This window comes from Oncorhynchus keta, chromosome 3 (assembly GCF_023373465.1).
Source record: "Oncorhynchus keta strain PuntledgeMale-10-30-2019 chromosome 3, Oket_V2, whole genome shotgun sequence".
NCBI classification, from domain to species: domain Eukaryota; kingdom Metazoa; phylum Chordata; class Actinopteri; order Salmoniformes; family Salmonidae; genus Oncorhynchus; species Oncorhynchus keta.
Genome location: NC_068423.1, coordinates 13,074,563 through 13,101,910, shown reverse-complemented (window position 1 = coordinate 13,101,910; position 27,348 = coordinate 13,074,563). Strand labels below are relative to the sequence as shown.

Genomic DNA, 27,348 nt, shown 5'->3' with positions numbered 1-27,348 from the left:
TTTAAAGCTACGTTGTCTTTTAAGCGAAATGGCTAGGTCTATAATATTTCAGTCCGGTATCCTATTTACAGCATTTGATGATAATTCCTTATCAGTTGAATATTAGGCTTCAAAAAAGCGGAAACGTTTGACCATATTGTAGTTCCACACAATAGCATACAGCATTATGTAAAACATGTTTGGTTACAATTGACATGGTCTTATAGGATAGTTATTATAAATTGACTTAAATTATTGATAAAAGCCTATAGGTAGACTATGTAAACGGATAATTATTTAAGGCCTAGTCTACATTTGCATTACATTTAGTAATGTAGTTAAGTTAAACTAGTTATATATCCACATAATCAACCGTGAACCCTTTATGAATAAAGAATCCCTTAGATAGCCTATAGGCCTACCTTCATTTAATTAGCACAGATTTTCAAACAAATGCGAGCAAAATATGATAGGGATCCATGTAATTAGCCTATAGTTTTGCAATAGCCTACTGAACTGCCCATTTTAAGATTTTACTCTCGTTGTATGTTAAGATATATAGACCAAAGATATCCCTATATGAAAACACCCACTGGGCACACGCTGGTTGAATCAACGTTGTTTCCACGTCATTTCACTGAAATTATTTTAAGACAACATGTAATAGAGTTTGAACTGACGTCTGTGCCCAGTGGTCATCAGGCATGTATATAATCATAAGGTCAAATATTTATATAAAATGTATGGAAAAATGTTCCGTTACATAGCCAAAGCAACTGTTTGCATGGTGCCCTGTTAAATTTAATTTCATTGACAAAAGGATTTCCGACGTTTATAGATGCAATAAAACCATAAAACCCCCCAATGCAAACCAATTCCTTCTGCAAAAGGTCGCACAGAGAAAAGTCGACCTAATCTATCCAAAACAGGAGTGGTCTAAACCGAACATATTCTAGGAAACTTGCATGTTTTTTTATTGATATTAATTCAGTTATGTTTTTCATTAGTAAGACCAATAGGCCTAAACCTCCACGACAATAAACGGACATTTTGTTTTTTACAAGTATTTTCTATAAAATTCGTAAATATTATGTAGACTTGGAGGTTGTCAAATACAGTTTGAAATTATTCTACTTTGGATGAATGTGACCTTTAAGTAGTTCTATAGGCCTACGTTGGAACATTGTATTGTAGGCTAAAAAAATGCTAACAACCTATCAACAATAAACTAACATGAAGCATTTTGATATATTATAGTTTTCATTAACTACAATGTATTTGCCTCAGACACTTTTTTACAAATCTAGGCCCAATGAATATACAATTGGCATGAATTCAGCCAGGCTTATTTATATTAGACTGAATGACGGTGTACAAAATATCAGTTACCCGACATAGTAAAACAAATATTTTTTCCTATAATATCTTTAGATCTTTTGAATTTGTTATGCTAGTACCAAACTGTATAGGCTATTCAAAATGTCGATATTAACACCGAGGAAACTGGATACAGACCTGCAATATGTGATCTCGGTTGTTAGCCAGCTTAACTCCTCCACAGAGTTGAGCAAGGATTCGTTTTTTTAAATGAAATGTTAATTCTTTCACGCTTACTGTGTACCTGTTTGTCATCTGTTGTTGTATGCCTTTCTTCGTTTTCTGAAACATATACTTTTTAATTAAACGTTAATCAAATACAACCACCGACTGTTTCCTCGTTACTGTTGCTCTATGGCAACTCAGCAAATGCGCATGTGCCAATTGAATCTATTTAAAAAACGGTTGGTGGTTGTATTTGATTAACGTTTTATTAAAAAAGTATGGATTTCAGCAAACAAAGGTCCGAACAATTACACTATTAGGTAGGCCTATATGTTTCACAATAAAGGAGAGGCTTCGATTTTTAAAGGTTACATTTTATTTACAGTTTACATCAAGTAGCAGCCTTCACAGCCAAGGCCTGACAACAGCTCGAGCCACAACATTGACAGCACAGATACAAAACTGCCAATTAAAATGACAGGGACTCGATATGTGCACGTTACTCTCTTTGCATAAAACATGCCCATTGGAGGTTTACGCAAAAGTTCTCTGCACATCTGAATTAAGTTAGGATTTTGTCCCAGCTTTTTTAATTTTATTGATCCTTTATTTAACTAGGAAAGTCAGTTAAGAACAAATTATTATTTACAATGACGGCCTACCCCGGTCAAACCCTAACCCGGACGACGCTGGGCCAATTGTGCGCTGCCCTATGGGACTACCAATGACGGCCGGTTGTGATACAAGCCTGGAATCGAACCAAAGGTTCTGTAGTGACGCCTCTAGCACTGAGATGCAGTGCCTTAGACCGCTGCGCCACTCGGAATGCCATCTAATGATGAATCATTATTATTAGTGGCAGAAAGTGTGGCAGCTGTGCTACCTTACTGCACTAAATTACATATTATACATTCTAACAACATAAATACCTGTTCAGACTATTCTGCAGAAGTGATTCACATGCACAAACCTCTAATTGGAATGATGCGTACAATGGTGCGTAAAAACTATTTTGCGCACGTGTTATCAAGTTTCATATAATTTAATTTGATAATGAATTATCAACTAACACAATAGATTTCACTGTTGTTGATTTTTTTTATTCGAAATGCAATGTATAATTAACACATTTGTTATCACTCTGTGGCATCCCATCACCAAGTCTAGGATTAACCTTTACCCTCCTCATCTGACGTCTGAATATTCTTGTACATTTCTTTGCTCTGTTTCTTGATTTCATTCTGATCCGGCCTGTTTATTGGAAATGTGTCCTTCTTGTTCTCCTTCTTCCATTTCATGCGTCTGTTCTGAAACCAGATTTTAATCTGCAGCTCGGTGAGTGCCAGAGCGTGCGACACTTCAACCTTGCGTTTGCGGGTCAAGTAAGAGTTGAATAAGAACTCCTTCTCAAGTTCCAGAGTCTGGAAGCGACTGTCTGCCTGTCTACCTCTTCTCGGTCCGGTAACTGCTGAGACAAAACATTTTAGTCACGCTGCTGGGCTGTACATTTAGATTAACATTGACGCAATAGGCCTACACAGAGGCTACCACGTACCAAAACGTTAGAGAAAACACACACACACCTAAAAATAAAAAAATAAAATCAGGCAAAGCAGAAACCTTTCTCACATCATAAATGGGGGGGGGTCTCACATATCTCCGAGGTCAACCAAATTCTCAAATTAGGTGTTTTCAGGGTCACAACCTTGTGGTTTCATCCAGGGAAAGAGGTCCGGTAGAGAGGAGCACTGTTCTGCGCACACGGAATCATTTGCAACCCCGGTGGATTTCAAATGATAATCACTGTACTGGATACAATCCGTATTATGGGATGCGTAAAAGGTTGGTGGTCTCTGTATCACATCGTGGGCATGATACAAGTTGCCCATTGGCAGCGATAATACGCACGGATTTAGTTGGTGTTGGTGAGCGGTTTTGAACAACGATGTGCCATTGTATAATACCGTCAACTGCGTGGGATGTGGCTGCTGGATGGTGCCACCGGCACCGTATCCGTATGATACAGAGGATGTGCTTCCCAAATCATGTGCCAGCCCATAATCGGAATTCCAGGACTCGCTGTTGCTGTTTTTTGAGAATAGAGCATTAACGAAATAAGAGCTAATTTTCAACTGTGATGTTTAAAATCTTATTTAAGTCAGACTACTAGCATATATTACACTTTATGGAATAAACGCAAGGTTTTTTAAGTTTAGGCATGACTTTCCTCGGTGAAGACCAACGTTTCCATGTCATTTCAATCGCCTACCTCTCTGAAGTCCATGAATGATCGGGCAGACTATATGGATTATAGCTTCACAGGGTATATCCTGCCTTGTTTTGGATACGATGATGTCTCCAAACGAAAATCTCCAGACAACAGACAAAGCATTGCGCGCTTGAATGCAAAGTGTGAGAAACCAACAGAGGGAGGGGGTGATAGGGAGACGAGGGAACCCACTGGGCACACATTGATTGAATCAACGTTTTTTACACGTCATTTTGAACCAGTGTGGAATAGACGTTGAATTTACGTCAACCTGATACAAATATTAAACTGTGAAGAGCTAGCTATTAGCTGAAATACTAGAGAACATTGATGCACAGGCTAGTTCATTGGATCGAATAGACAAGAACACAGTTTACATTTTAGGATTAATTTCTAACAACAAACTGATAACCTATATTTTTAATTGGCATTCAAACACGTCAATAATAAGATGTTGTTCATCATCAGCAGCCTGTTTCAGCGTGAAAAGTAAAGGCTACTTTATTTTGGCGATTACAAATCAATCATTATTCGTATATACGGGCCTTGAGTTATTGTGTTTGTAGAATACAATAAAACGAATGTGCTTTTATTGAAATGTAAATATTGTGATAAAGTGTGTTGAAAGTTATATAAAACTATAACTAACCTGTGTAATTTAACTATGTAACTGAAACTATTGTTATGACAACGATAGCAACAGCTCATAGGTCTTGAGATCATAGACTCATAGACTTGAGATCACTTGCATCGAAACTCTACAAAGGCCTACATATTCCAATCGAAAAATATATCGTTAAATGATTTCGATTGTAATTAAAGCCTACTTTTCCAAATAATTATTGAGGTAAAATGTAAACACATCGACATATCGAATTACGATTTAAATACAGTAGTAGGCCGACAATGTTTATGAGCTTGATGAAATAAAATCAATCAAGATCATTAAAGAAAATATACTTACATTTTCATTGATGAAATATTAGTTTGCATTTCCAAAGATTTCACTCATAATTTGTAAGCCTCCAAATGTGCAAATCTAAGATTTCCAAATAATTTACATAAATTAGGAAACTATTTGATTATTCATATGGAGTGTATATTGATAATATGCCTAGTACTTTTTTCAATATAATCCTGAATTGAACAAATATCCTCATTTCTACATGAGCAATGATCAACGCATATAATTTCTGAAGGCATTTGTCTATATTTCTCACCAACTCAAATAAAATAATGGTCAATAAGTAAATGTACACCCCATCCCAAATCTAAAATAACCATATGAAAATACTGTGGGTAAATTTGCAATTAAAGTCAGTGAAATGTGAGCAGTATTTGTTAGTCCAGCTTGGTGGTCATTTCAGTATCCTGAGCTTTTCTTCTAAGGTTTGGCACACATGATTGATTATGGTTCCCATTGCAAAATTAGAATTTCCTGCTAAGCTAAACAAAAATCAATATGATAACAAAGCATAATAGCAAAGTCATCAACATCAAAGTCATACAAATTTGCTATATGCCTACATGGTCACATCTTCCCTTCACATTACTGAGTAAAACATCCAGATTTCCAGAATTATTTAAAATAAAACATGTTTTCACCATTGGCTCAGTGGTTATAGTGATATTTAACAACCCAAGATATTTGATAAGACACAGATAGTATTCACTTACATTCAATTCTGTAAAAGCCACAGGTTTGCGTAGACATATGAGATGACACGTCTTCCTACCAAGTACCACACAATACCTAAGTCACGATAGGCACCATTGCTTCAATATTTTCACAATAAGACCTATTCCATTTATCTATTCTTCATTTCTCTTCAATTAATTCTCAGTAGCTCAGTGCTAATGTAGAAATGAATTTCATTTTGATAATGTAAAAGTGAAGAAATGTACACAGTATAGGGAGAGGATTTCGGGGACAACTTGTGTACAGTTTTGCCAGGAAAGCTTGTTCACTCTGCCCCGCTCGTGGTTTATGGCACTATGGCTGAACTGGTAAACGTCCCTGCTCCCTAGCGCCCTTGTCCGTGCTGGGGGACTTTGCGCAAGGGTTTGCGGATGGGGTGGGGGAACTCGGGCCTCTGGATCAGTAGGGCTGGGGTGGAGATGACAAACAGGCTCTGGAGGGCCTTGGGGTCGGAGGACATGGGGGTGCAGTGAAGCCGTCCAGGCGTGAGCTGGGAGATGTTTGACACTGTGGCCCGGGCCTTGGACTCTGCATAAGACGAGCTCATACTGCCCTGGCGAGCACCATTGACTAAGAGTCAAAGAGAGAGAGAAAAAGAGAGAGAGGTAGAGAAAATTAATACTATGCCATCCAATTATCCAGAAGTACAATGCCCAAGATCAGTGGCGGTACAGTAATGACACAATAAAGTGAGGTGCTGTGGGTGTGCTCACTTGTCCATGGGATACGCTGGGCACTGTTGGTCCTCCTCAGGTCCCCTGGCGCCCGGCGGACCGTCTCTAGGACGTGGTCCTCTGGGGTGTAGTATTGAAGGCAGGCAGACTCAGTATGAGTGGGCCCCCTGTCCAGACTGGGCCAGCGCCAGCGCTGCTGCAGCAGCTGGGAATGGACGTACTGACGGCAGGGCTTGGCCCCTGGAGGCAACTGGTGTTGGATCACAGTACAGTGACGCTTCGTTCTCCAGGAGAACTCAGTCAGGGAGTCCAACTGGCAAGACATCACATAGGACAGACTTAAACATCTCATTACAAATGGAGTAATGTTTGAGACAATGCAGTGACCATAGAGAGCAAGAGTAATGGTGTATTTTTGTAGGCACTAACTCCACCATAACTCATTGGTTAAACAAAGCCTATGGAGAAATAATGTTTTTTGGATAAAATGCCGAAAATAAGGTCTGTAGTAAACACAGACTTAGGAGATCCTATACATTTTGTTCTATGAGATAATCTGCATCAGCTAACATCACTTAGTTATTATCTATGCATAAGTCACTACCCACATGTATATATTACCTCAATTACCTTGACTAACCGGTGCCCTTGCACATTGACTCTGTACCAGTACCCCCCTGTATATAGCCTCCCTATTGTTATTTTACTGCCTCTCTGTAATTATGTTACTTTTATTTAATTTTTTTAGGTATGTTTCTGAAAAACTGCATTGTTGGTTAAGGGCTTTCAAGTAAGCACTTCACTGTAAGGTCTACACCAGTTCTATTCGGCACATGTGACAAATACAATTTTATTTGATATTATCTCACAGAACAAAATGTATAAGATCTCCTAAATCTGTGTTAATCTCTGATATTATTTCAGTGTTTATCCCAAAACCTCATTATTTTCCCCCATAAGAATGCTTGAACGAACCAGAGATAACTCATTTCTGTTTTTTATGACTACAAGCTGGCGAGCTCTTTATCCCATATTAGGAAAAATATAGAGGACACATTTCCTTGCTAGGGAAACAATAAACAGAACTTACTAAACAGACCAGTGAGTGACTATGGAGGTGTAGCCTTACCTTATTGGCTCGTTCATGTCTGTGTAGGGGCAGCTCATTCTGCTCGCGGGGGGGTGTAATGCCATTAGGCATGGACTGGCCTCTCCCCTGCAACAGCTTATAGATCTGGTCCACCACCCCGAGGTCCCTCAGTAGACTCTCCCGTTGGAGCAGTCCACTCACCCTCTCCACCTCCTCATCAGAGAGGTCCTGCACCGTAGGGGAACCGTTGGTAGCAGTAGGCAGGAGGGGCATGGTCAGGAGCTGGACAACCACAATTCACACCATACAGTAAGGAATAAGTTAATCACAGTGTATAATCATTCTTCAGTTTTCATTGAGATGAGTTTGAGTTTGAGTTTATTTTTTATTTTTACTGGGACAGTGCACATTAATCAACGTTTCAGTAAAAGTGAAGGTTTTAGCCAGCCGGCTAATTTTCAACCGCAGTCCCTGGGCAGGTTATTAAAAACAATTACAATATAGACAATAGCAACATAGAACAAGCAAGACATAGCAACATAGGACAAGCAAGACATAGCATACAGACAGAGCAACATAGGACAAGCAAGACGTAGCATACAGACAGAGCAACATAGAACAAAAAGCAGCAAGACAAAAAGCATAAAAGCAACAAAGTGTTTCCACACCTCACAAGCTACAGACAACAGACAACATGGAAAGCGGCAACACACAGCTAGGGACCATGTTCACAAATCTGATTGACCTTTAGCCATGTCTTCAAGCATTTTGTGAACGTGTGATATGTGGTGCAGTTATGTGTGTCTGATGGCAGTGTATTCCAGACATGGGAAGCTCTCACAGAGAATGCAGATGTATTACTATTTACTATGTTTATGTAAATATGATAAATGGCCATTATATAGTTTGGTAGCTGGACATATATATAAGGTGTTCAGTGGAGAAGATATTTGGCTCCCCCTTGTGGCTACTGAAAGGCCCTGCAACTTCAAGTCCACTAAGATTGCCACCCCCAATGATACGACAAGACTTTGGACTCTTTATGGTTGTTGACTGATAGATTCTGTAGTCAATAATACATTCAAAACCTTAGGTAAAATGTTACATAAAACTGAAGGTCAGGGTGATGTGACTCACAGTAACCTGTTGGGAATTGGTCTGACGGACTTGTACTCTGTGTGGTTTGGCCCTCTCTCCTGCAGACTCCCCCTGCAAGTCTCGTCTACGGCTCCCCTTCTGCTCCCTCTCCTTCTGCTCCTGCTTCAGACGCAGCTCCTGCAGCTGCTGCCTGAGTGGACAGTCACACACAGTCACACACAAACAAGTTGTACATGAAACAATGAAAACATTTAATTTAAAAGGTACAACGATTTTCTATTTTCTGTTGAATGTTTTCATGCTATTGTCAAGAAGCCTGTGCGTGCGTATGTGTGTGAGTGTTTGGGTGATAGTTTCTACCTGGCACACTCCTCCCTGGCCTTAGAGGCGGCAGTCTCCTGAAACAGGGAGCTGCTGTGTTTGAAGTACTTCTCATACTTCTCTCCGCCCTCGCGGGGGTAGATCCCACGGAAGCCACCCAGGTGTTTGGCTTCATACCTCCGCATCTGCTCTACACTGGCTGCCTGGGACTGACGCAGTTCCTCACTCCTGACAACACAAAAATGACCACAACTGAATGAATGCATACACTCAATATACACTGAATGTACCAAACATTAAGAACACCTTCCTAATATTGTGTTGCAACCCCCCTTCTGCCCTCAGAACAGCCTCAATTCGTCTAAGCATGGACTCTACAAGGTGTCGAAAGCGTTACACAGGGATGCTGGCTCATGTTGACTCCAATGCTTCCCACAGCTGTGTCAAGTTGGCTGGATGTCCTTTGGGTGTTGGACCATTCTTGATACACACAGGAAACTGTTGAGCGTGAAAAACCAGCAGCGATGCAGTTCTTGACACACTCAAGCCAGTGCGCCTGGCACCTACTACCACAGCCTGTTCGAAGTCACTTACATCTTTAGTCTTGCCCATGTCTCAGTTGTCTCAAGGCTTAAAAATTATTCTTTAACCTGTCTCCTCCCCTTCATCTACACTGACTGAAGTGGATTTAACAAGGGACATCAATAAGGGATCATAGCTTTCACCTGGATTCACCTGGTCAGTCTATGTCATGGAAAGTATTCTTAATGTTTTGTACACTCACTTTGTTTGTTACATGTCTATAACAATGCTGATTTATAATAAAAATGACCCATCATAGATTATTGTTACATGGTCAAACTCATCATACAAGCCTACTGAAATAAAAGTTCCGCATTGTCTTCCTATCCATCACATGGTCCTGACTATACCTAGCCTCTCTGGAGCGGTTCTGCTGCAGCCTCTCCTTCACCCTGCGCTTCTCCTCCTCAGTTATCTTACGGCGGTCACAGGCACCCAGGTTTATAAGGACCAGGGTGTCATACAGCAGGCTATCCTTCACCTCCCGGTCCAAACGCGAATCAGTAGTGAAACTGGGGGAGTGGTTCACCTGCACAAACATTAAAGGGATACTTCAGGATTTTGGTATGAGGAACGTTATCTACCTCCTAACTTAATAATGCTAGCGCAATTGCTAACTAGCGTTAGCGCAATGAGTAAGTTTATGGGTCTCTACTAGGATGCTACACTCCCATTAATTGTACTAACGCTAGTTAGCATTGGCTCGTGAAACTACCTCTAACTTCCTTCATACTGGACACAGAGACATAAAAATTGTATCTACGAGCTCATCTGAATCTGGGAAAATAGATAAAAAGACCCATTGTCAAAATCCCCAAGTATCCCTTTAATAAACACGCCCATATGTTAATGCGAACATAATTGAACATCATGAATATTCCTTGTTTGCTATCTAGCTTTAATAATTCAATTATTATAAGTTGCTAGCGAAATGCCTATTGGACACTGCATGATGAGAGTGTAGTAGATTAGAATAACACATTTCTTAGCTCAACAAACACTGAACCGGAGCCAAATCAATACATCATCCTGATTCTTTAAGAAGGCCTCACCTCCAGCAGCCAGGGCCTGAGTCGATGGTCCAGTAGTACATCAAAGCCAAGGATCTCAAAGCAGGCGCTGCCGGCCGCGTGGTTGGGGAAACAGGTGTGGTAGTTGTGTTTGAGGATGGGGTGGGCAGAGATGAGCGTCTTAATAATCACGTCCTCAATGTCCAACCACATCTTCTCTGTGTCGTAACACATGGCCTCCAGGTGCTTGTTCAAAGTGGACAGCTTCCTGGAACGACAGGGAGGAGGGAACTGAGATGCAAGCGTTGCATCATGAGATGAATTATACAAACAAACAAAGCTAAAGGTCAACTCGAGAGGTTTTTGAAGTAAACAAACACCCGCTTACCGTTTGCTGCCAGTGTCATCATCACGGACAAAGTTCTCACTGTGCTTGTTGATGGCATAGTTGGTCAGATGCATGCAAACATCATCCTTGTACAAATATAAAGTTTGTGAGGGAGAGCCCGGGGATGTGTAAAGGTAAAATAAGGGATCAGAAAGGACACCGTAGAAAATATGCTATCATTCTGGAATAAACATGTGAATACTGTAAAGATGCGATTCCCCCATTATAAATGATTATCTAGAATGCTTCAGAGCATCAACGACACAACCAACACCACAACTATCAATTAACTGTCAAAGAACAGGGCGAGATAGGACAATAAGAAGTGTGTAATACTGCGTAACAGTTGGCATTAGAAGTGTTAACGGAGTATCTGTGTTGTCCACTTTACCACGTTGCCATTGCTGGGCTCGTTGTATTGGGTAGTGCAGAAGCGAGCCAACCCCTCGTTGTACAGGAAGATGCGGAAGGGGTCACAGGAGGTCACCAGCACATAGATACGCAGGTCAAACTTGAAGCCGTCAATAACGAATGGCTGGGGGAGAGGACGTTTGGCATTATTAGTCCCTTCGTAATAACATTGTCATAGCCCTGCTCTCTGATTGGTCCTTTCATAATGACATTGTCATAACTCTTCTCTCTGATTGGTCCCATAAATACTGTCACATAATAAGGTATCACATTTATTGCAACTGCCATCCTGCAACCTCAGTTGAACTACGAGTTGAATTGATTGCGCAGAATATTGCACAATATGTACAAAAGTCTAGAAGGATCCCTCTCTGAGAAGGGAGTGAGTCTCACCCGGGAGACATACACCTGGCAGATCATGTGTTCCCCCGGCCGAATGTCTTTGCTGGACTTGGTGAGTAAGATGCCTCGCCCTTGGCAACCGGAGTCTGGCTTACAGATGTAAGTCTTGTGTTTCTTGGACCTGGTGTAAGCTTGGAAGTCACTATAACTGCAGAGATACAAAAAAACACTTCCGTTCTCAATTGATTACTCTCCTGATCATTTACAGTACCAGTCAAAAGTTTGGACACACCTACTCATTCCAGGGTTTGACTTTATTTGTACTATTTTCTACATTGTAGAATAATATTGAAGACATTAAAACTATGAAATAACACATATGGAATCATGTAGTAAACAAAAAAAGTGTTTAAAGTGTTTAAAAAATCTAAATATATTTTAGATTCTTCAAAGTAGCCACCCTTTACCTTGATGACAGCTTCAAGTCAAATGAAATTGTATTAGTCACATGCGCCGAATACAGTGAAATGCATACTCACGAGCCCCTAACCAACAATGTAGTTAATAAAGTGACTATGCATAGATGTTAACAGAGAGTAGCAGTGGTGTAAAAGGGGCCTATGACTGGAGTCTTTGACCATTTTTAGGGCCTTCCTCTGACACCGCCTGGTAAAGAGGTCCTGGATGACAGGAAGCTTGGCCCCATTTGATTTAACTTTTAACTAGGCAAGTCAGTTAAGAACAAATTCTTATTTACAATGAAGGCCTAGGAACAGTGGGTTAACTGCCTTGTTCAGGGGCAGAATGACAGATTTTTACCTTGGCAGCTCGGGGAGTCGATCTAGCAACCTTTCGGTTACTGGCACAACACTCTAACAACTAGGCTACCTGCCGCCCATCACATATGCTGAGCACTTGCTGGCTGCTTTTCATTCACTCTGCGGTCCAACTCATCCCAAACCATCAATTGGGTTGAGGTTGGGTGATTGTGGAGGCCAGGTCATCTGATGCAGCACTCCATCACTCTCCTTCTTGGTCAAATAGCCCTTATATAGCCTGGAGGTGTGTTTTGGATCATTGTCCTGTTGAAAAACAAATGATAGTCCCACTAAGCACAAACCAGATGGGATGGCGTATCGCTGCAGAATGCTGTGGTAGCTATGCTGGTTAAGTGTGCCTTGAATTCTAAATAAATCACAGACAGTGTCACCAGCAAAGCACCTCCACACCATCATACCTCCTCCTCTATGCTTCACAGTGGGAAACACACACGCGGAGGTCATCCGTACACCTACTCTGCATCTCACAAAGACAAGGCGGTTGGAACCAAAAATCTCACAATTGGACTCATCAGACCAAACAACACATTTCCACCGGTCTAATGTCCAGTGCTCGTGTTTCTTGGCCCAAGCAAGTCTTTTATTCTTATTTGTGTCCTTTAGTATTGGTTTCTTTGCAGTAATTCGACCATGAAGGCCTGATTCACACAGACTCCTCTGAACAGTTGATGTTGAGATGCGTTTGTTACTTGAACTCTGTGAAGCATTTATTTGGGCTGCAAGCTGAGGTGCAGCTAACTAATGAACTTATCCTCTGCAGCAGAGATAACTCTGGGACTTCCATTCCTGTGGTGGTCCTCATGAGACCAGTTTAATTATAGCGCTTGATGGTTTTTGCAACTGCACTTGAAGAAACTTTCAAAGTTCTTGACATTTTCCAGATTGACTGACCTTCATGTCTTAAAGTTATGATGGACTGCCTTTTCTCTTTGCTTATTTGAGCAGTTCTTGCCATAATATTGACTTGGTATTTTACAATATAGGGCTATCTTCTGTGTGCCATCCCTACCTTGTCACAAGACAAGTAATTGGGGTCAAACACATTAAGAAAGAAAGAAATTCCACAAATGAACTTTTAACAAGGCACACCTGTTCATTGAAATGCATTCCAGGTGACTACCGCATGAAGCTGGTTGAGAGAATGCAAAGAGTGTGCAAAGCTATCATCAAGGCAAAGGATTGCTACTTTCAAGAATCTCAAATATATTTAGATTTGTTTAACACTTTTTTTGGTTAACACATGATTCCATATGTGTTATTTCATAGTTTTGATGTCTTCACCATTATTCTACAATGTAGAAAATAGTAAAAATAAAGAAAAATCCTGGAATGAGTAGGTGTGTCCAAACTTTTGACTGGTACTGTATGCGTTTTGAATAACGAGACTCTTAAGCACATTGACAATGAGAACTCACTCTGCTGGTAGGCACCATGTTCGGGGAAAGATATTGTAGTCTTTGGGGAAGAGCTTTAGCATGCGGTTCATGTTTCGAGCCAGAAGATCCTTTCTACAAATCTCACTCATCCCTGGAAAATGGTTGATTTTCTGTAAGGGTACAGCAGACACATAGCATTGAATGTGGCAAATCAACAGGGGCAGAGGAACCTTTTCAGAACTCTATGAGGAGAGAAGTGCACTTGGGAGATGTTGAGTACCTGGTAGCGCTTCATGTCCATAACTCTGTCCAGTGAGACAGAGCAGTCTGTCCAGAAGAGAGTCCAGTCCTCGCCCTCCACTGCTTCCCAAAGGCCATATCTGCGAGCAGCACGTCGCACTGACAGGGTGAGGAAGAAAGACTTCCTATTAGATGACAAATATTAATCTACACTAAGTATACAAAACATTAAGGAACCCCTGCTCTTTTCATGACATAGACTGACCAGGTGAATCCAGGAGAAAGCCATGATCCCTCATTGATGTAACTTGTTAAATCCACATCAAATCAGTGTAGATGAAGGGGAGGAAACAGGTTAAAGAAGAGACATGGATTGTGTATGTGTGCCATTTAGAGGGTGAATGGGCAAGACAAAAGATTTAAGTGCCTTTGAACAGGATATGGTAGTAGGTGTCTGGTGCACGGGTTTGTGACAAGAACTGCAACGCTGCTGGGTTTTTCACAGTCAACAGTTTCCCGTGTGTATCAAGAATGGTCCACCACCCAAAGGACTTCCAGCCAACTTGACACAACTGTGTGAAGCATTGGAGTCAACATGGGCCAGCATCCCTGTGGAACGCTTTCGACATTTTGTAGAGTCCCTACCCTGACAAATTGAGGCTGTTCTGATGGCAAAAGAGGGTACAACTCAATATTAAGAAGGTGTTCCTAATGTATGCTATACTCAGTGTATGTCTGTGCTTCAAATGTATTTGACAAGACTAAGTAGCAAAACTGTAGGACTGTGAGGAAATAAATGGATGTTCTCAGATTATCCCAACATGGGGGTAACAAAGCAAGTGACATGGGTGACCTTTGACTACTTCCGGCGCCGATAGAGATGGCCGCCTCGCTTCGCGTTCCAAGGAAACTATGCAGTATTTTGTTTTTTATGTGTTATTTCTTACATTATTACCCAGGTAATCTTAGGTTTTATTACATACAGTCGTGAGGAACACGACTTTCCCGAAGCGGATCCTCTGTTTGGCCTACCACCCAGGACAATGGATCGGATCCCAGCTGGCGACCCAAAACAACGGCGCCGTAGAAGGGACAGACGGAGCGGTAATCTGGTCAGGCTCTGAAGACGGGCACATCGTGCACCGCTCCCGAGCATACTACACGCCAATGTCCAGTCTCTTAACAACAAGGTAGACGAAAATCGAGCAAGGATAGCATTCCAGAGAGACATCCGAGACCGTAACGTTCTTTGTTTCACGGAAACATGGCTCACTCGAGACACGCTATCTGAGTCGGTACAGCCACCTGGTTTCTTCACGCATTGCGCCACAGAAACAAGTATCTCTCTGGAAAGAAGAAGGGCGGGGTTGTATGCCATATGATTAACGAGACGTGGTGTGATCATAACAACATACAGGAACTCAAGTCCTTTTGCTCACCTGACTTAGAATTCCTCACAATCAAATGCCGACCGCATTATCTACCAAGAGAATTCTCTTCGATCATAATCACAGTCGTGTATATTCCCCCCCAAGCAGACACATCGACGGCCCTGAAAGAATTTCATTGGACTCTATGTAAACTGGAAACCACATATCCTGAGGCTGCATTTATTGTAGCTGGGGATTTTACCAAGGCTAATCTGAAAACAAGGCTCCCCATATTCTATCAGCATATCGATTCCGCGGCGCATATAAGGCCCTCCCCCGCCCTCCCTTCGGAAAAGCTGACCACGACTCCATTTTGTTGCTCCCAGCCTATAGACAGAAACTAAAACAGGAAGCACCAGCACTGAGGTCTGTTCAACGCTGGTCCGACCAATCGGATTCCACGCTTCAAGATTGCTTCGATCACGTGGACTGGGATATGTTCCGCATTGCGACGAACAACAACATTGACGAATACGCTGATTCGGTGTGCGAGTTTATTAACAAGTGCATCAGTGATGTTGTACACACAGCATCTATTAAAACATTCCCCAACCAGAAACCGTGGATTGATGGCAGCATTCGCGCAAAACTGAACGCGCGAACCACTGCTTTTAATGAGAGCAAGGTGACCGGAAACATGACCGAATACAAACAGTGTAGCTATTCCCTCCGCAAGGCAATCAAACAAGCTAAGCGTCAGTACAGAGACAAAGTCGCAATTCAACGACTCAGACACGAGAGGTATGTGGCAGGGACTACTGTCAATCACAGAGTACAAAAGAAAAACCATCCCCGTCGCAGATCACGATGCCTTGCTCCCAGACAGACTAAACAACTTTTTGCTCGCTTTGAGGACAATACAGTGCCACTGACACAGCCCGATACCAAAACCTGCGGGCTCTCCTTCACTGTAGCCAATGTGAATAAAACATTTAAACGTGTTAACCTTCGCAAGGCTGCAGGCCCAGACGGCATCCCCGGCCGCGTCCTCAGAGCATGCGCAGACCAGCTGGCTGGTGTGTTTACAGACATATTCAATCAATCCTTATCCCAGTCTGCTGTCCCCACCTGCTTCAAGAGGGCCACCATTGTTCCTGTTCCCAAGAAAGCCAACTGAGTTAAATTAATACCGCCCTGTAGCACTCACTTCCGTCATCATGAAGTGCTTTGAGAGACTAGTCAAGGACCATATCACCCCCACCCTACCTGACACCCTAGACCCACTCCAATAGGTCCACAGACGACGCAATCGCCATCACACTGCCCTAACCGATCTGGACAAGAGGAATACCTATGTAAGAATGCTGTTCATCGATTACAGCTCAGCATTTAACACCATAGTACCCTCCAACTCGTCATTAAGCTCGAGATCCTGGGTCTCGACCCGCCCTGTGCAACTGGGTCCTGGACTTCCTGACGGGCCGCACCCAGATGGTGAGGGTAGGTAACAACATCTCCACCCCGCTGATCCTCAACACTGGGTCCCCACAAGGGTGCGTTCTCAGTCCTCTCCTGTACTCCCTGTTCACCTACGACTGCGTGGCCATGCACGCCTCCAACTCAATCATCAAGTTTGCAGACGACACTACAGTGGTAGGCTTGATTACCAACAACGACGAGACGCCCTACAGGGAGGAGGTGAGGGCCCTCGGAGTGTGGTGTCAGGAAAATAACCTCACACTCAATGTCAACAAAACAAAGGAGATGATCGTGGACTTCAGGAAACAGCAGAGGGAGCAGCCCCCTATCCACATCGACAGGACAGTAGTGGAGAAGGTAGAGAGTTTTAAGTTCATCGGCGTACACATCACAGACAAACTGAATTGGTCCACCCACACAGACAGCGTTGTGAAGAAGGCGCAGCAGCGCCTCTTCAACCTCAGGATGCTGAAGAAATTCGGCTTGTCACCAAAAACACTCACAAACGTTTACAGATGCACAATCGAGAGCATCCTGTCGGGCTGTAACAGAGCCTGGTACGGCAGCTGCTCCGCCCATAACCGGAAGGCTCTCCAGAGGGTAGTGAGGTCCGCACAACGCATCACCGGGTGCAAACTACCTGCCTACACCTCCACCGCCCGATGTCACAGGAAGGCCAAAAAGATCATCAAGGACAACAACCACCCGAGCCACTGCCTGTTCACCCCGCTATCATCCAGAAGGTGAAGTCAGTACAGGTGCATCAAAGCGGGGACCGAGAGACTGAAAAACAGCTTCTATCTCAAGGCCATCAGACTGTTAAACAGCCATCACTAAAATTGAGTGGCTGCTGCCAACATACTGACTCAACTCCAGCCACTTTAATAATGGAAAAATTGATGTAATTTCACACATTGGTATATGCAGAATAACTCACCACTTTCATATTTGCAGTTGACGATATTGATCCACAGTCATCTGGGAGAGAAGAAACAGAGAGAGGGGGACAGACGTGCCTTGCTGCAAGGTTGTAATCATCCTTCCCCAATAACTTTTGCCTCTCCCAGCATTCTGGGGAAGTTGAAGCATCAAAGCACCAGTACGTACATCCATACAGTTACATATTTTAACTTTAAGTACCTCTTTTTCCTTTTCTTCTTCCTCTTGCCAGCGGATGGAGGAGTAGGGGTGCAGGCCTCGGGTTGACTATCGCTCCCCCAGCCCTCGCCCTCCTCTCTTCCCTCAGGTCCACACTTGAAGGCATCATCTTCAGAGTCTTTGTCAGGGCTCTCTACTCGCAGGTCCATCCTGAAGAAGATACACAAAGAGGAATAAAAAGATGCTTACATATCAGTAACACTAGTTAATTAACTTGAGTTATCAAGCATCAATTAATACAAATTAAAATACATTCTGTTTTCCAACCTACATCTAAGCAACTCACATACATTTACATAATTGTGTTTTGATGTGGATTCAAGTACCCCACCCTGAAAAACAATCAACTGGATCAGAATCCAGGTTGTTATGTACACAGGGAATCATGTTTCTATTTCCATTTCTCTTCTCAGGCAGGTACTCGGCCTGTCAACATTCCATCCATAGCAGAGGGTCATTCAAGAGTTATTGGGCAGCGAATCAAGTTTGCAACTGAGTTCAGACGGATCACTCCGTTTGGAAAAAAGACTCCTCAGACAGTAACTTAGCCTAAATCCCCTTGAAGTGTCCTTGTGTGCCCTGACCATCACTGAGGGGTTCTCTCTCCGATCTCACATCCCTAAGGTGAAGCCTAGGTGAGACTAGGCTAATTGCTGGTAATGATAAGGGTAAGTGCTGGACAGGGCCCAGGGGAGGGTGAGGAGGGACATCCCTGTCAGGCTGCGGGAGGCCTGGGTGCTGGACATAGGCTGCTAGCGGGAGGAGCTATAGGAGGATGGGCTAATTGTAATGGCTGGAATGGAATCGATGGAATGGTACCAAACACATACAACACATGAAAACAACATGTTTGACTCCGTTCCATTAATTCCATTCCAGCCATTATAATCAGACCATCCACCTATAGCTCCTCCCACCAGCCTCTTCTGGTGCTGGGTAACAGTATTCTGAGCCAGTGATCTGGATAAACCTGGCCCTGAACTCCTGTAATTGAGCTTGGCCGAGACGGCCCAGTGACCTCTACAGGTATACTGTTACAACAGCACTCTCATAGGATCTCTCTTTAGGACCTATCCAAAAAAACAACAATTGCATAAATATAGTCTTTAAAATAGGCCTAGCAGTTCTGTGTTCTCAAGCATATTTTTTCTAGTAAATCAGATGTAAATTCTAGTCAAAGAACGATATTGGTCTATTACTTTCTAATAACTCATTTTCAATTCACTAATCTCTACCCTCAAGATGGAAAAACAAAGTAATTATTTCATGCAAAAGTTATGAAGTCATGGTCAAAAACTTCTGAAAACAACTCAAAATCAACAATTCAGTCAACCACTGACCTGACTTTGCATGTTTTTCTCTGATCAATGCTCACTGCATTTTCCCTCATTATCACATTTTATTTGTCACATGCGCCGAATAGTTACAGTGAAATGCTTACTACCAAGCTCTTTCCTGACAACACAGAGGTAAAATAAGAAAATAAAAACACAAGAATGAAGCTATATACAAGGTGAACCAATACCACATCAATGTGAAGGGGTATGAGGTAGTTATGTATGTACATGTAGGCCTGGGTAAAGTGACGAGGCATCAGGATTGATAATAATTAGATTTCTAAAAACTAAGTAGCAGCAGCATATACATATGCATTCGGAAAGTATTCAGACCCCTTGACCGTTTCCACATTTTGTTACGTTACAGCCTTATTAAATAGTTTTCCCCCTCATCAATCTACACACAATACCACATAGTGACAAAGCAAAAACAGGTTCTTAAAAAAAAAAAAATATCACATTTACATAAATATTCAGACCCTTAACTCAGTACTTTGTTGAAGCACTTTTGGCAGCAATTACAGCCTTGAGTCTTCTTTGGTATGACCGCTACAAGCTTGACACACCTGTATTTAGGGAGTTTCTCCCATTTTTCTCTGCAGATCCTCTCAAGCTCTGTCAGGTTGCATGGGGAGCGTCGCTGCACAGCTATGTTCGATAGGGTTCAAGTCCGGGCTCTGGCTTGGCCACTCAAGGACTTGTCTCGATGCCACTCCTGCATTGTCTTGGCTGTGTGCTTTGGGTTGTTTTCCTGTTGGAAGGTGAACCTTTGCCCCAGTCCGAGGTCCTGAGCGCTCTGCAGCAGGTTTTCATCAAGGATCTCTCCGTTCTTTGCGCCGTTCATCTTTCCCTCAATCTAGACTAGTCTCCCAGTCCCTGCCACTGAAAAACAACCCCACAGCATGACGCTGCCACAACCATGCTTCCCCATAGGGATGGTGCCAGGATTCTTCCACACGTGACGCTTGGCATTCAGGCCAAGGAGTTCAGTCTTGGTTTCATCAGACCAGAGAACCTCGTTTCTCATGGTCTGAGAGTCCTTTAGGTGCATTTTGGCAAACTCCAAGCCGGCTGTCATGTGCCTTTTACTGTGGAGTGGCTTCTGTCTGGCCACTCTACCATAGAGGTTCTCCCATCTCCACAGATGAACTCTGGAGCTCTGTCAAGAGTGACCATCGGGTTCTTGGTCACCTCCCTGACCAAGGCCCTTCTCCCCCGATTGCTCAGTTTGGCCTGGCGGAGAGCCTTGTTGGTTTCAAACTTCTTCCATTTAAGAATGATGGAGGCCACTGTGTTCTTGGGGACTTTTAATGCTGTAGACATTTTTTGGTACACTTTCCCAGATCTGTGCCTTATAACAATCCAGTCTCAGAGCTCTATGGACTAGTCTTTGGAACTCATGGCTTGGTTTTTGCTCTGACATGCACTGTCAAATGTGGGACCTTATATAGACAGGTGTGTGCCTTTCCAAATCATGTCCAATCAATTGAATTTACCATAGGTGGACTCCAATCTAGTTGTAGAAACATCTCAAGGATGTTCAATGGAAAAAGGATGCACCTGATATCAATTTTGAGTCTCATAGCAAAGGGTCTGAATAATTACGGTATCTGTTCGTTTAAATACATTTGCAAAAATGTCTAAAAAAACTGTTTTTCGCTTTATCATTATGGGGTATTGTGTGTAGATTGCTGAGGGAACATTTTTATTTAATACATTTTAGAATAAGGCTGTAACGTAACAAAATGTGGGAAAAGGGAAGGGGTCTGAATAATTTACAAATGCACTGTATGATGAGAGAATGTGTACATGTGTGAAAGTGTGTGTGTGTGTTGACTGTGTTTGTACGTAAGTGTGTGTTTGCGTTGTGTGAGTCCGTATGTAAGTGTGTGTGTGTGTGTGTGTGTGTGTGTGTGTGTGTGTGTGGATAGAGTCTTGTGAGTGTGCATAGAGTCAGTGCAAAATAGAGTTAGCGCATATAGTCCGGGTAATCATTTGATTTTCTAAACAACAGTCTTATTGCTTGTTGATAGAAGCCGTCTCGGAGCCTGTTGGTCCGAGAAACGTTGCCCCGGTACCACTTGCCGGACGGTAGCAGAGAGAACAGTCTATGGCTTGGGTGGCTGAAGTCTTTCACAATTTTTCGGGCCTTCCTCTAACGCCGCCTGATATCGAGGTACAGGATGGAAGGGAGCTCAGCCCCAGCGATGTACTGGGCCGTCCTCAACACCCTCTGTAGAGCTTTGTGTTCGAGGGCGGTGCAGTTGCTTTCCAAGCAGTGATGCAACCAGTCAAGATGCTCTCGATGGTGCAGCTGTAGAACCTCTTTGGGACCTAAGGGCCTATGCCAAATCTCTTCAGCCTCCTGAGGGAGAAGAGGCACTGTTGTGCCCTCTTCACGAGTGTGCAGCCCATGTGTGTGGATCATGTTAAGTCTTTAGTGATGTGGACACCGAGGAACAGGATCCATTTGCAGAGGGAGGTGTTCAGTTCCAGGGTCCCGAGCTTGGTGATGAGCTTGGAGGGGACCATGGAGTTTAACGCTGAGCTGTAGTCAATGAACAGCACTCTCACATACATATATATATACTTTTTTTAAGGTACACAAACCTGTGCTGTGCATTTAAGGCGGGTGGAAATGCTAGACGATGCCCTCCACCTGTCCAACTCACCCACTCTGTTTGTTGGTCGTGGCCCCTCAGTTTCAGGGGCCCAGCAAGATGTGGTCGTTCCCAACAGAAGGCAGCTCAGAAAGCCACATATCCACCTCTGGTCTGGTTCTAATCCTGAACAAAAAGAGCACATTTGTACTATGAGCCCATGGGTGGCCCTACTCAGATTGACTTACATCCTAATAGCAGGGCCAGAGGGTCAGGTGGCTAATAAGAAACTAGGGAAAAACACCTGACAGAGAGAAAATTATGAGCAGGAGATCACATTGTGGAAGTAGAGGGTTAATCCCTCATATTTGTTCAAGGTAATTAGACAAGTGCTTTGACACTGGGAGAAATTCAAATCTGTGCTGAAACCACTCGCTATAGTGCACATTAGTAAAGATGAATGCTTTGCAATGACCATGGAGAAATCTGCACTACAGATAATCTGAACTGAACCGTAGTTGTTCAAAGGGATGCTCTGGTCTATGTTACCCTAACCTGTGGATTTATAAAGAATTTCTGCTCTATCAACAGCATGCTCAGTTTATCTTTCATAGCTATATTTGTTTTATTCTAACCAAATATGAGTTACAACTAGCCCCCCAGCATACAAAGATTAAAGCCTAGGAGGTAATTTGATCTGTGTGGGGGTCACTTTACCTTATGTTTCCTTGTTGTCATGGTAACTAATAGGTATCAGTCATCTCCTAACTAGCGCGCGCACACACACACACACACACACACACACTGACCGAGTCTCTGCTATGTTAACACTTGCTTTCTTCTTACTCCTAACATACCCTCCCTCACAAGCTGCAAATGTTATTTCACACATTACAGTTTATCCATTCCCTACTGAGCCAACAAGAACCTTTTTTAGAAAAGTAACTGAATAATTGGCATTGCAAATGGTGAGTTCAAAATATAAACCCACTGTATTAACTTGACTTCCCTGCTGCTATGCTAGTTAGCTTCTTGGCTGGATAGCGCATGGCATTGCTATGGTAACAGAACGCTCGCTGACTGACAGCAAGTAGGTATCAACACCTGAGTCTCAAACATGTTCTCACTCACCCGAAAATGGCAAACCATACACTGTCAAAATGAAATAGTAAAGCTTACCTTCTACTTTTCGTTCCGCACAATATGTGTTAGTGTGGCAGGCACACGGTGTCAATATTGTTTAAAAACATTCCCGACGTCCTGTTCTTCTGCGCTGAAGTTCCTCCTACACAAACAGGCTGTAGTTTCGTCCAATCACGCAGCCCATTGTTCGTTCGACAGCCAACGGGCTCTCAGCAACGCCTAGTGGGGGTTTGTACCTAAAAAAAAAAAAAATAAGAGTATTCTACAGATTATTGTATTGGACAATAAACAATATTTTTTTAAAGGTCATTTGAAAAATCCAACATTTGATTGAGTAAATGTATATATTGGTTCTCTTAATTTTGATGAGAGATGAACATGTAATTAAACGAAGGTTATTTGTTGATTAAGGTTGTGCCATTGGATTTGGAGTGGGGTCACGAAAAAATGGGGGCCCTGTTGAAAAATGTGAAATACCACTGTACTAACTGATGACCTCTGCACCAGGGAAACACATCAGCCTTTGAGGTTCTCCTTGAGTCATGGACAGATTTGACCCTGCTTTTGAGCCGTTTTAGATCGCTTGGTATTCCACATTCAAGGTATGGTCAGTCATGATGAAGTCAGTGTATCGTTATTATGTACATATCCCTAACAAAATGTTCACTTTATTAGGCGAAAATAGATTAAAATCAGGTGCTTCATCCATCTCCTGAAGCTACAGAATGAAACGGAAAGCTGCTCCATAATCAGCCAATCAGAGAAGGGTAGAAATCCTGCCAGCTTTGACAAGGTCCTCATGCAGCTTATCAAGATATTGTGAGTTACATCTTTGCAAAAGCCACTATATTTATCAGGGGTGCAACTTTGGTTTTAGAAGTGGGGGGGGGCATATCATGTTTTTATCTTTTTTTATCCGGTCGGATAAACACTCCAAACAGCCTACCCGACCGTTCGGAGGCGTCGGCATTGTCCTAAAGCATACCGTTGCCTCGTTTTGTATCGCATTCCAATGCTAAAACTGGTGGGGACAAAAATGCAATTTCAGAAAGTGGAGGGGACATGTCCCCCGTCCACCCGTCCCAGTGAAAGTTGCGCCCCTGATATTTATAAACAGCAGACAAATGGTGAATGGTGACGCAGAAGCTTTTGTAGGTTAGAGCAGCCTTTTTCAAACCTCTCCTCAGAGACTCCCAGCCATTTCATAAATTTGAACTATTCAACATGTATTTCAACTATTCAACGAGGAATCATCAAGCCCTTGACTACTTGAATTAGATTTGCTAGTTCAGGGCTACAACACAATTATAAAACCTCTAGGGGTCCCCGAGGAGAGGTTTGAAAAAGGATGTATGTCAGTTTGCGCCATCTAGAGGCGAGGTTGATACTGACGTTCAGTTCACTGACACTCAATACTTTTGGAAGATTATACTGAGGTTCAGGATGCTGAGAAAATGTAACACAAGAAAATTATTGTATGATCTGAGCACTATTCTTCAGTATAGTGTGAAACATTTTCAAAATAGGAAACAGGTGGTATGTAGCCTACCCACCAGGGTGCACAGAGTATCTTCAGAGATGAAAAGACGAAGCAAAAGGTTTCACTATTGCCAAAAATCTGTTCAAAATAAGCCTAGTGTGATTCTATGGGCTTATTTTGGATCTAAACTTGGCATCTCGTCATTACATACAGATCTGCGGTATCTTTCAATGAAGGAGCACAGAACAAGGCCTTGATCAAATAAAATGGGGCAGAATTCAATTTAACCCGGAAACATCAACCTCAAAATCAACAAACAATCATAATAATAAATCCTTCAGAAAATGCAATATGGATCAGAGCAATGAAAGAAAAAGAGCCAAAAGCCAAACCCGGCCTTCAACAGGTGCATAGAGCATTTCAATGCTCCATTCTGTGCCTAATACTACACTACCTTGGCTAATGTCAGAAAGGTTAGGGTTATGCATAGTGTGTTTTAAGCTGGGCAATACATTGGGGAGCTGCTGTCTGTTCAACTAGGCTACACACAAGTCACACTGACACCTCTCTGATAGAGCGCTCAGCAGGTTATCTCCTTTTGTACACTAAACCAGGGAAGAAGAAGGAGAGCAGCGGGCTAGTGTTACAGGAATAGCAGCACCAGTGTGTCACCTGGAGATCCAAGATGGCGTAGCAGTCAGACGTCTTTGTCCTGTCGTGTCCCTTGTATACATCTTTTTCTTTGCATATCTTTTAAAAATATTTTCCTAAACCTCAACTCCTAAATACTCTTCTGCAACCCGCCTCAGACAATGTGGCGTGAATCTGTTTTTTTTTCTCCAAAAGTATTTCTATTTACTTCGCATCAGGAATCCCTCAACTGAAGCTAACCAGCTAACTACCTACCAGCTATCAGTCAGGAAACCACTGCTACCGGTCATCAGCTAACCTTAAGCTCGGAAAGCTCTCGCTAGTTCGTAAAACGTGACTCAAACCAGAGCATAATGGACCTATTTTTTTTCTCTCTACATATCCCCGGATTCCAACCGCAAACTCTGAACATTTTCATCTGGACCAATTAGCCTGGAGCTAGCCTGGCTAGGGCTCCTGGGCTACCACCAAAGCCCACTCCTGGGCTACAATATCCAGACCCCGTCTACTGCCGGTACGTGGCACGGAACCCCGCCGATCTTCTACGACTGGAATACCGACATAATCTTCCAGAGGATTCCAACAGGCCCCTCAGGCGCCACGTCCGCTGAAGGCCCATTCTGTTAACCGCGGCCTGCTAGCTACCTAGAGCTACTTGGAACCCTACTTATCCACGACTGGTCTATCGACGTCACCGCACGAAGAGGCAAAAACAGACTTACCTCCATTGCGATGTCCCCCAAAGGCCCTTCTGTTAACTTGCTAGCCCCGGTCTGCTAACTGCTAGCTTGCTTGCTAACTCGGTCTGTTAACTGCTAGCTGCTAGCCCCGGTCAGCTAACTGCTAGCTTGTTAGTGTGTTGTTATGTGTTAATAACATTTAGACTACGTTACCCAGCAGGCTATGCGGGAGACTGATGGTTGAAGAATGCCTTGCATGGCTAAACATGGAGTTTTCTAGCTGATGTACATGTTCATTATTCTGTTTGTCATTATATAAGGAACAAACATAACATGGTGTCAGATTGGTAGTCGCTATGACGAGACAGAGTAAAGAAAGGAGTAACGGGCCTCCTGGGTGGCGCAGTAGTTAAGGGCGCTGTACTGCAGCGCCAGCTGTGCCATCAGAGACTCTGGGTTCGCGCCCAGGCTCTGTCGTAACCGGCCGCGACCGGGAAGTCACAATTGACTTAGTGTTATCCGGGTTAGGGAGGGATTGGCCGGTAGGGATGTCCTTGTCTCATTGCGCACCAGCGACCCCTGTGGCGGGCCGGGCGTAGTGCGCGCTAACCAAGGTTGCCAGGTGCACGGTGTTTCCTCCGGCACATTGGTGCGGCTGGCTTCCGGGTTGGATGTGCTCTGTGTTAAGAAGCAGTGCGGCTTGGTTGGGTTGTGCATCGGAGGACACATGACTTTTCAACCTTCGTCTCTCCCGAGCCCGTACGGGAGTTGTAGCGATGAGACAAGATAGTAGCTACTAAAAACAATTGGATACCACGAAATTGGGGAGAAAAAGGGGATAGAAAAAAAGGAGTAACTCTGCAAATATCCGCGCCACAAATGGAACATTCTACCACAAGTCAAGTGACGTGAGTAGTCGAAGATGCTAGCTTGCAAGAGCGAGGACAACGAGCTGCAGCAGCGAGAGTGACAGCAGCGAGAGCGAGGCTGCATTGGAATCTGTTGACAAGCAAGTTGATGAGCAACATAGAGAAATTGACACTGTTCTTGTTCTCCGTCATGGATAGGCTTAGTCCTCCTACTCCTATGCAGTTAACAGGCAATTTAGCTGACAATTGGAAACGTTTCAAGCAGAGATTCAATATCTACCTAGCAGCCAGTGGTGCAGGGGAAGATGATGACAAATTGAAAGCTTCCATTTTTCTGCATGTTATTGCAGAAGATGCATTGGACATTTACAAAAGCTTTCAGCAAGACGATGCAAACTTGACATTGACTGTGCTTATGGCTAAATTTGAGGATTACTTTGTACCAAGCCAGAACGTCACGTTTGAGAGATACAAGTTTTTCTTTCGTGATCAGAAACAGGGAGTCAGTTTTGACCAGTATTTGGTTGAGCTGAACACACTGAGCAAAACGTGTGAACTTGAAAATCTGAAAGACTCACTAGTGAAAGACAGGATAGTCTGTGGCATACTTGATAATGGACTCAAGGAGAGATTGCTGAGTGAGCAAGATTTAACTTTGGATAAAGCAGTGAATATGTCTCGAGCAGCTGAAACCACCAGAGCACAAGCTAAAGAGCTGTGC

General features: G+C 43.1%; 2 protein-coding genes across 4 annotated transcripts in view; both read right to left on the bottom strand.

Moving 5' to 3' along the window:
* Positions 1–2,465: 2,465 nt before the first annotated feature.
* LOC118363347 (homeobox protein Hox-B8-like) lies at positions 2,466–3,805 on the bottom strand. Its single transcript, XM_035744090.1, has 3 exons — positions 3,791–3,805; positions 3,227–3,653; positions 2,466–2,989 (listed from the first exon to the last, which is right to left on the bottom strand). Exons 1-3 carry the CDS (start codon positions 3,803–3,805, stop codon positions 2,691–2,693), a joined length of 741 nt encoding a protein of 246 aa, XP_035599983.1. The 3' UTR covers positions 2,466–2,690.
* Positions 3,806–4,261: 456 nt separating this feature from the next.
* The window catches only part of ttll6 (tubulin tyrosine ligase-like family, member 6), a 41,468-nt gene continuing 18,381 nt past the window's right edge, over positions 4,262–27,348 (bottom strand). The window contains exons 2-17 of one of the 3 annotated variants that reach the window (XM_052490151.1): positions 22,984–23,183; positions 21,877–21,990; positions 17,851–18,017; positions 17,647–17,685; positions 13,901–14,019; positions 13,660–13,790; positions 11,457–11,634; positions 11,044–11,187; positions 10,653–10,738; positions 10,307–10,532; positions 9,605–9,783; positions 8,712–8,900; positions 8,391–8,541; positions 7,293–7,535; positions 6,203–6,476; positions 4,262–6,059 (exon numbers count right to left, since the gene is read on the bottom strand). In XM_052490151.1, coding sequence (XP_052346111.1) covers positions 5,815–6,059; positions 6,203–6,476; positions 7,293–7,535; positions 8,391–8,541; positions 8,712–8,900; positions 9,605–9,783; positions 10,307–10,532; positions 10,653–10,738; positions 11,044–11,187; positions 11,457–11,634; positions 13,660–13,790; positions 13,901–14,019; positions 17,647–17,685; positions 17,851–18,016 — 2,370 coding nt within the window. In that variant the 5' untranslated portion in view covers position 18,017; positions 21,877–21,990; positions 22,984–23,183 and the 3' untranslated portion in view covers positions 4,262–5,814. Of the gene's footprint in view, positions 6,060–6,202; positions 6,477–7,292; positions 7,536–8,390; positions 8,542–8,711; positions 8,901–9,604; positions 9,784–10,306; positions 10,533–10,652; positions 10,739–11,043; positions 11,188–11,456; positions 11,635–13,659; positions 13,791–13,900; positions 14,020–17,646; positions 17,688–17,849; positions 18,018–21,876; positions 21,991–22,983; positions 23,184–27,348 lie in introns of those variants that run through there. The other 2 variants (XM_035749700.2, XM_035749692.1) reach the window with 2 other exon arrangements.

Bases quoted from the DNA above. Each gene is read 5' to 3' on its own strand.
- LOC118363347 (XM_035744090.1), bottom strand. The intron at 2,990-3,226 runs GTTGTGACCCTG...GTTTTGTCTCAG, and splicing joins TCCCTGGATGAAACCACAAG to CAGTTACCGGACCGAGAAGA.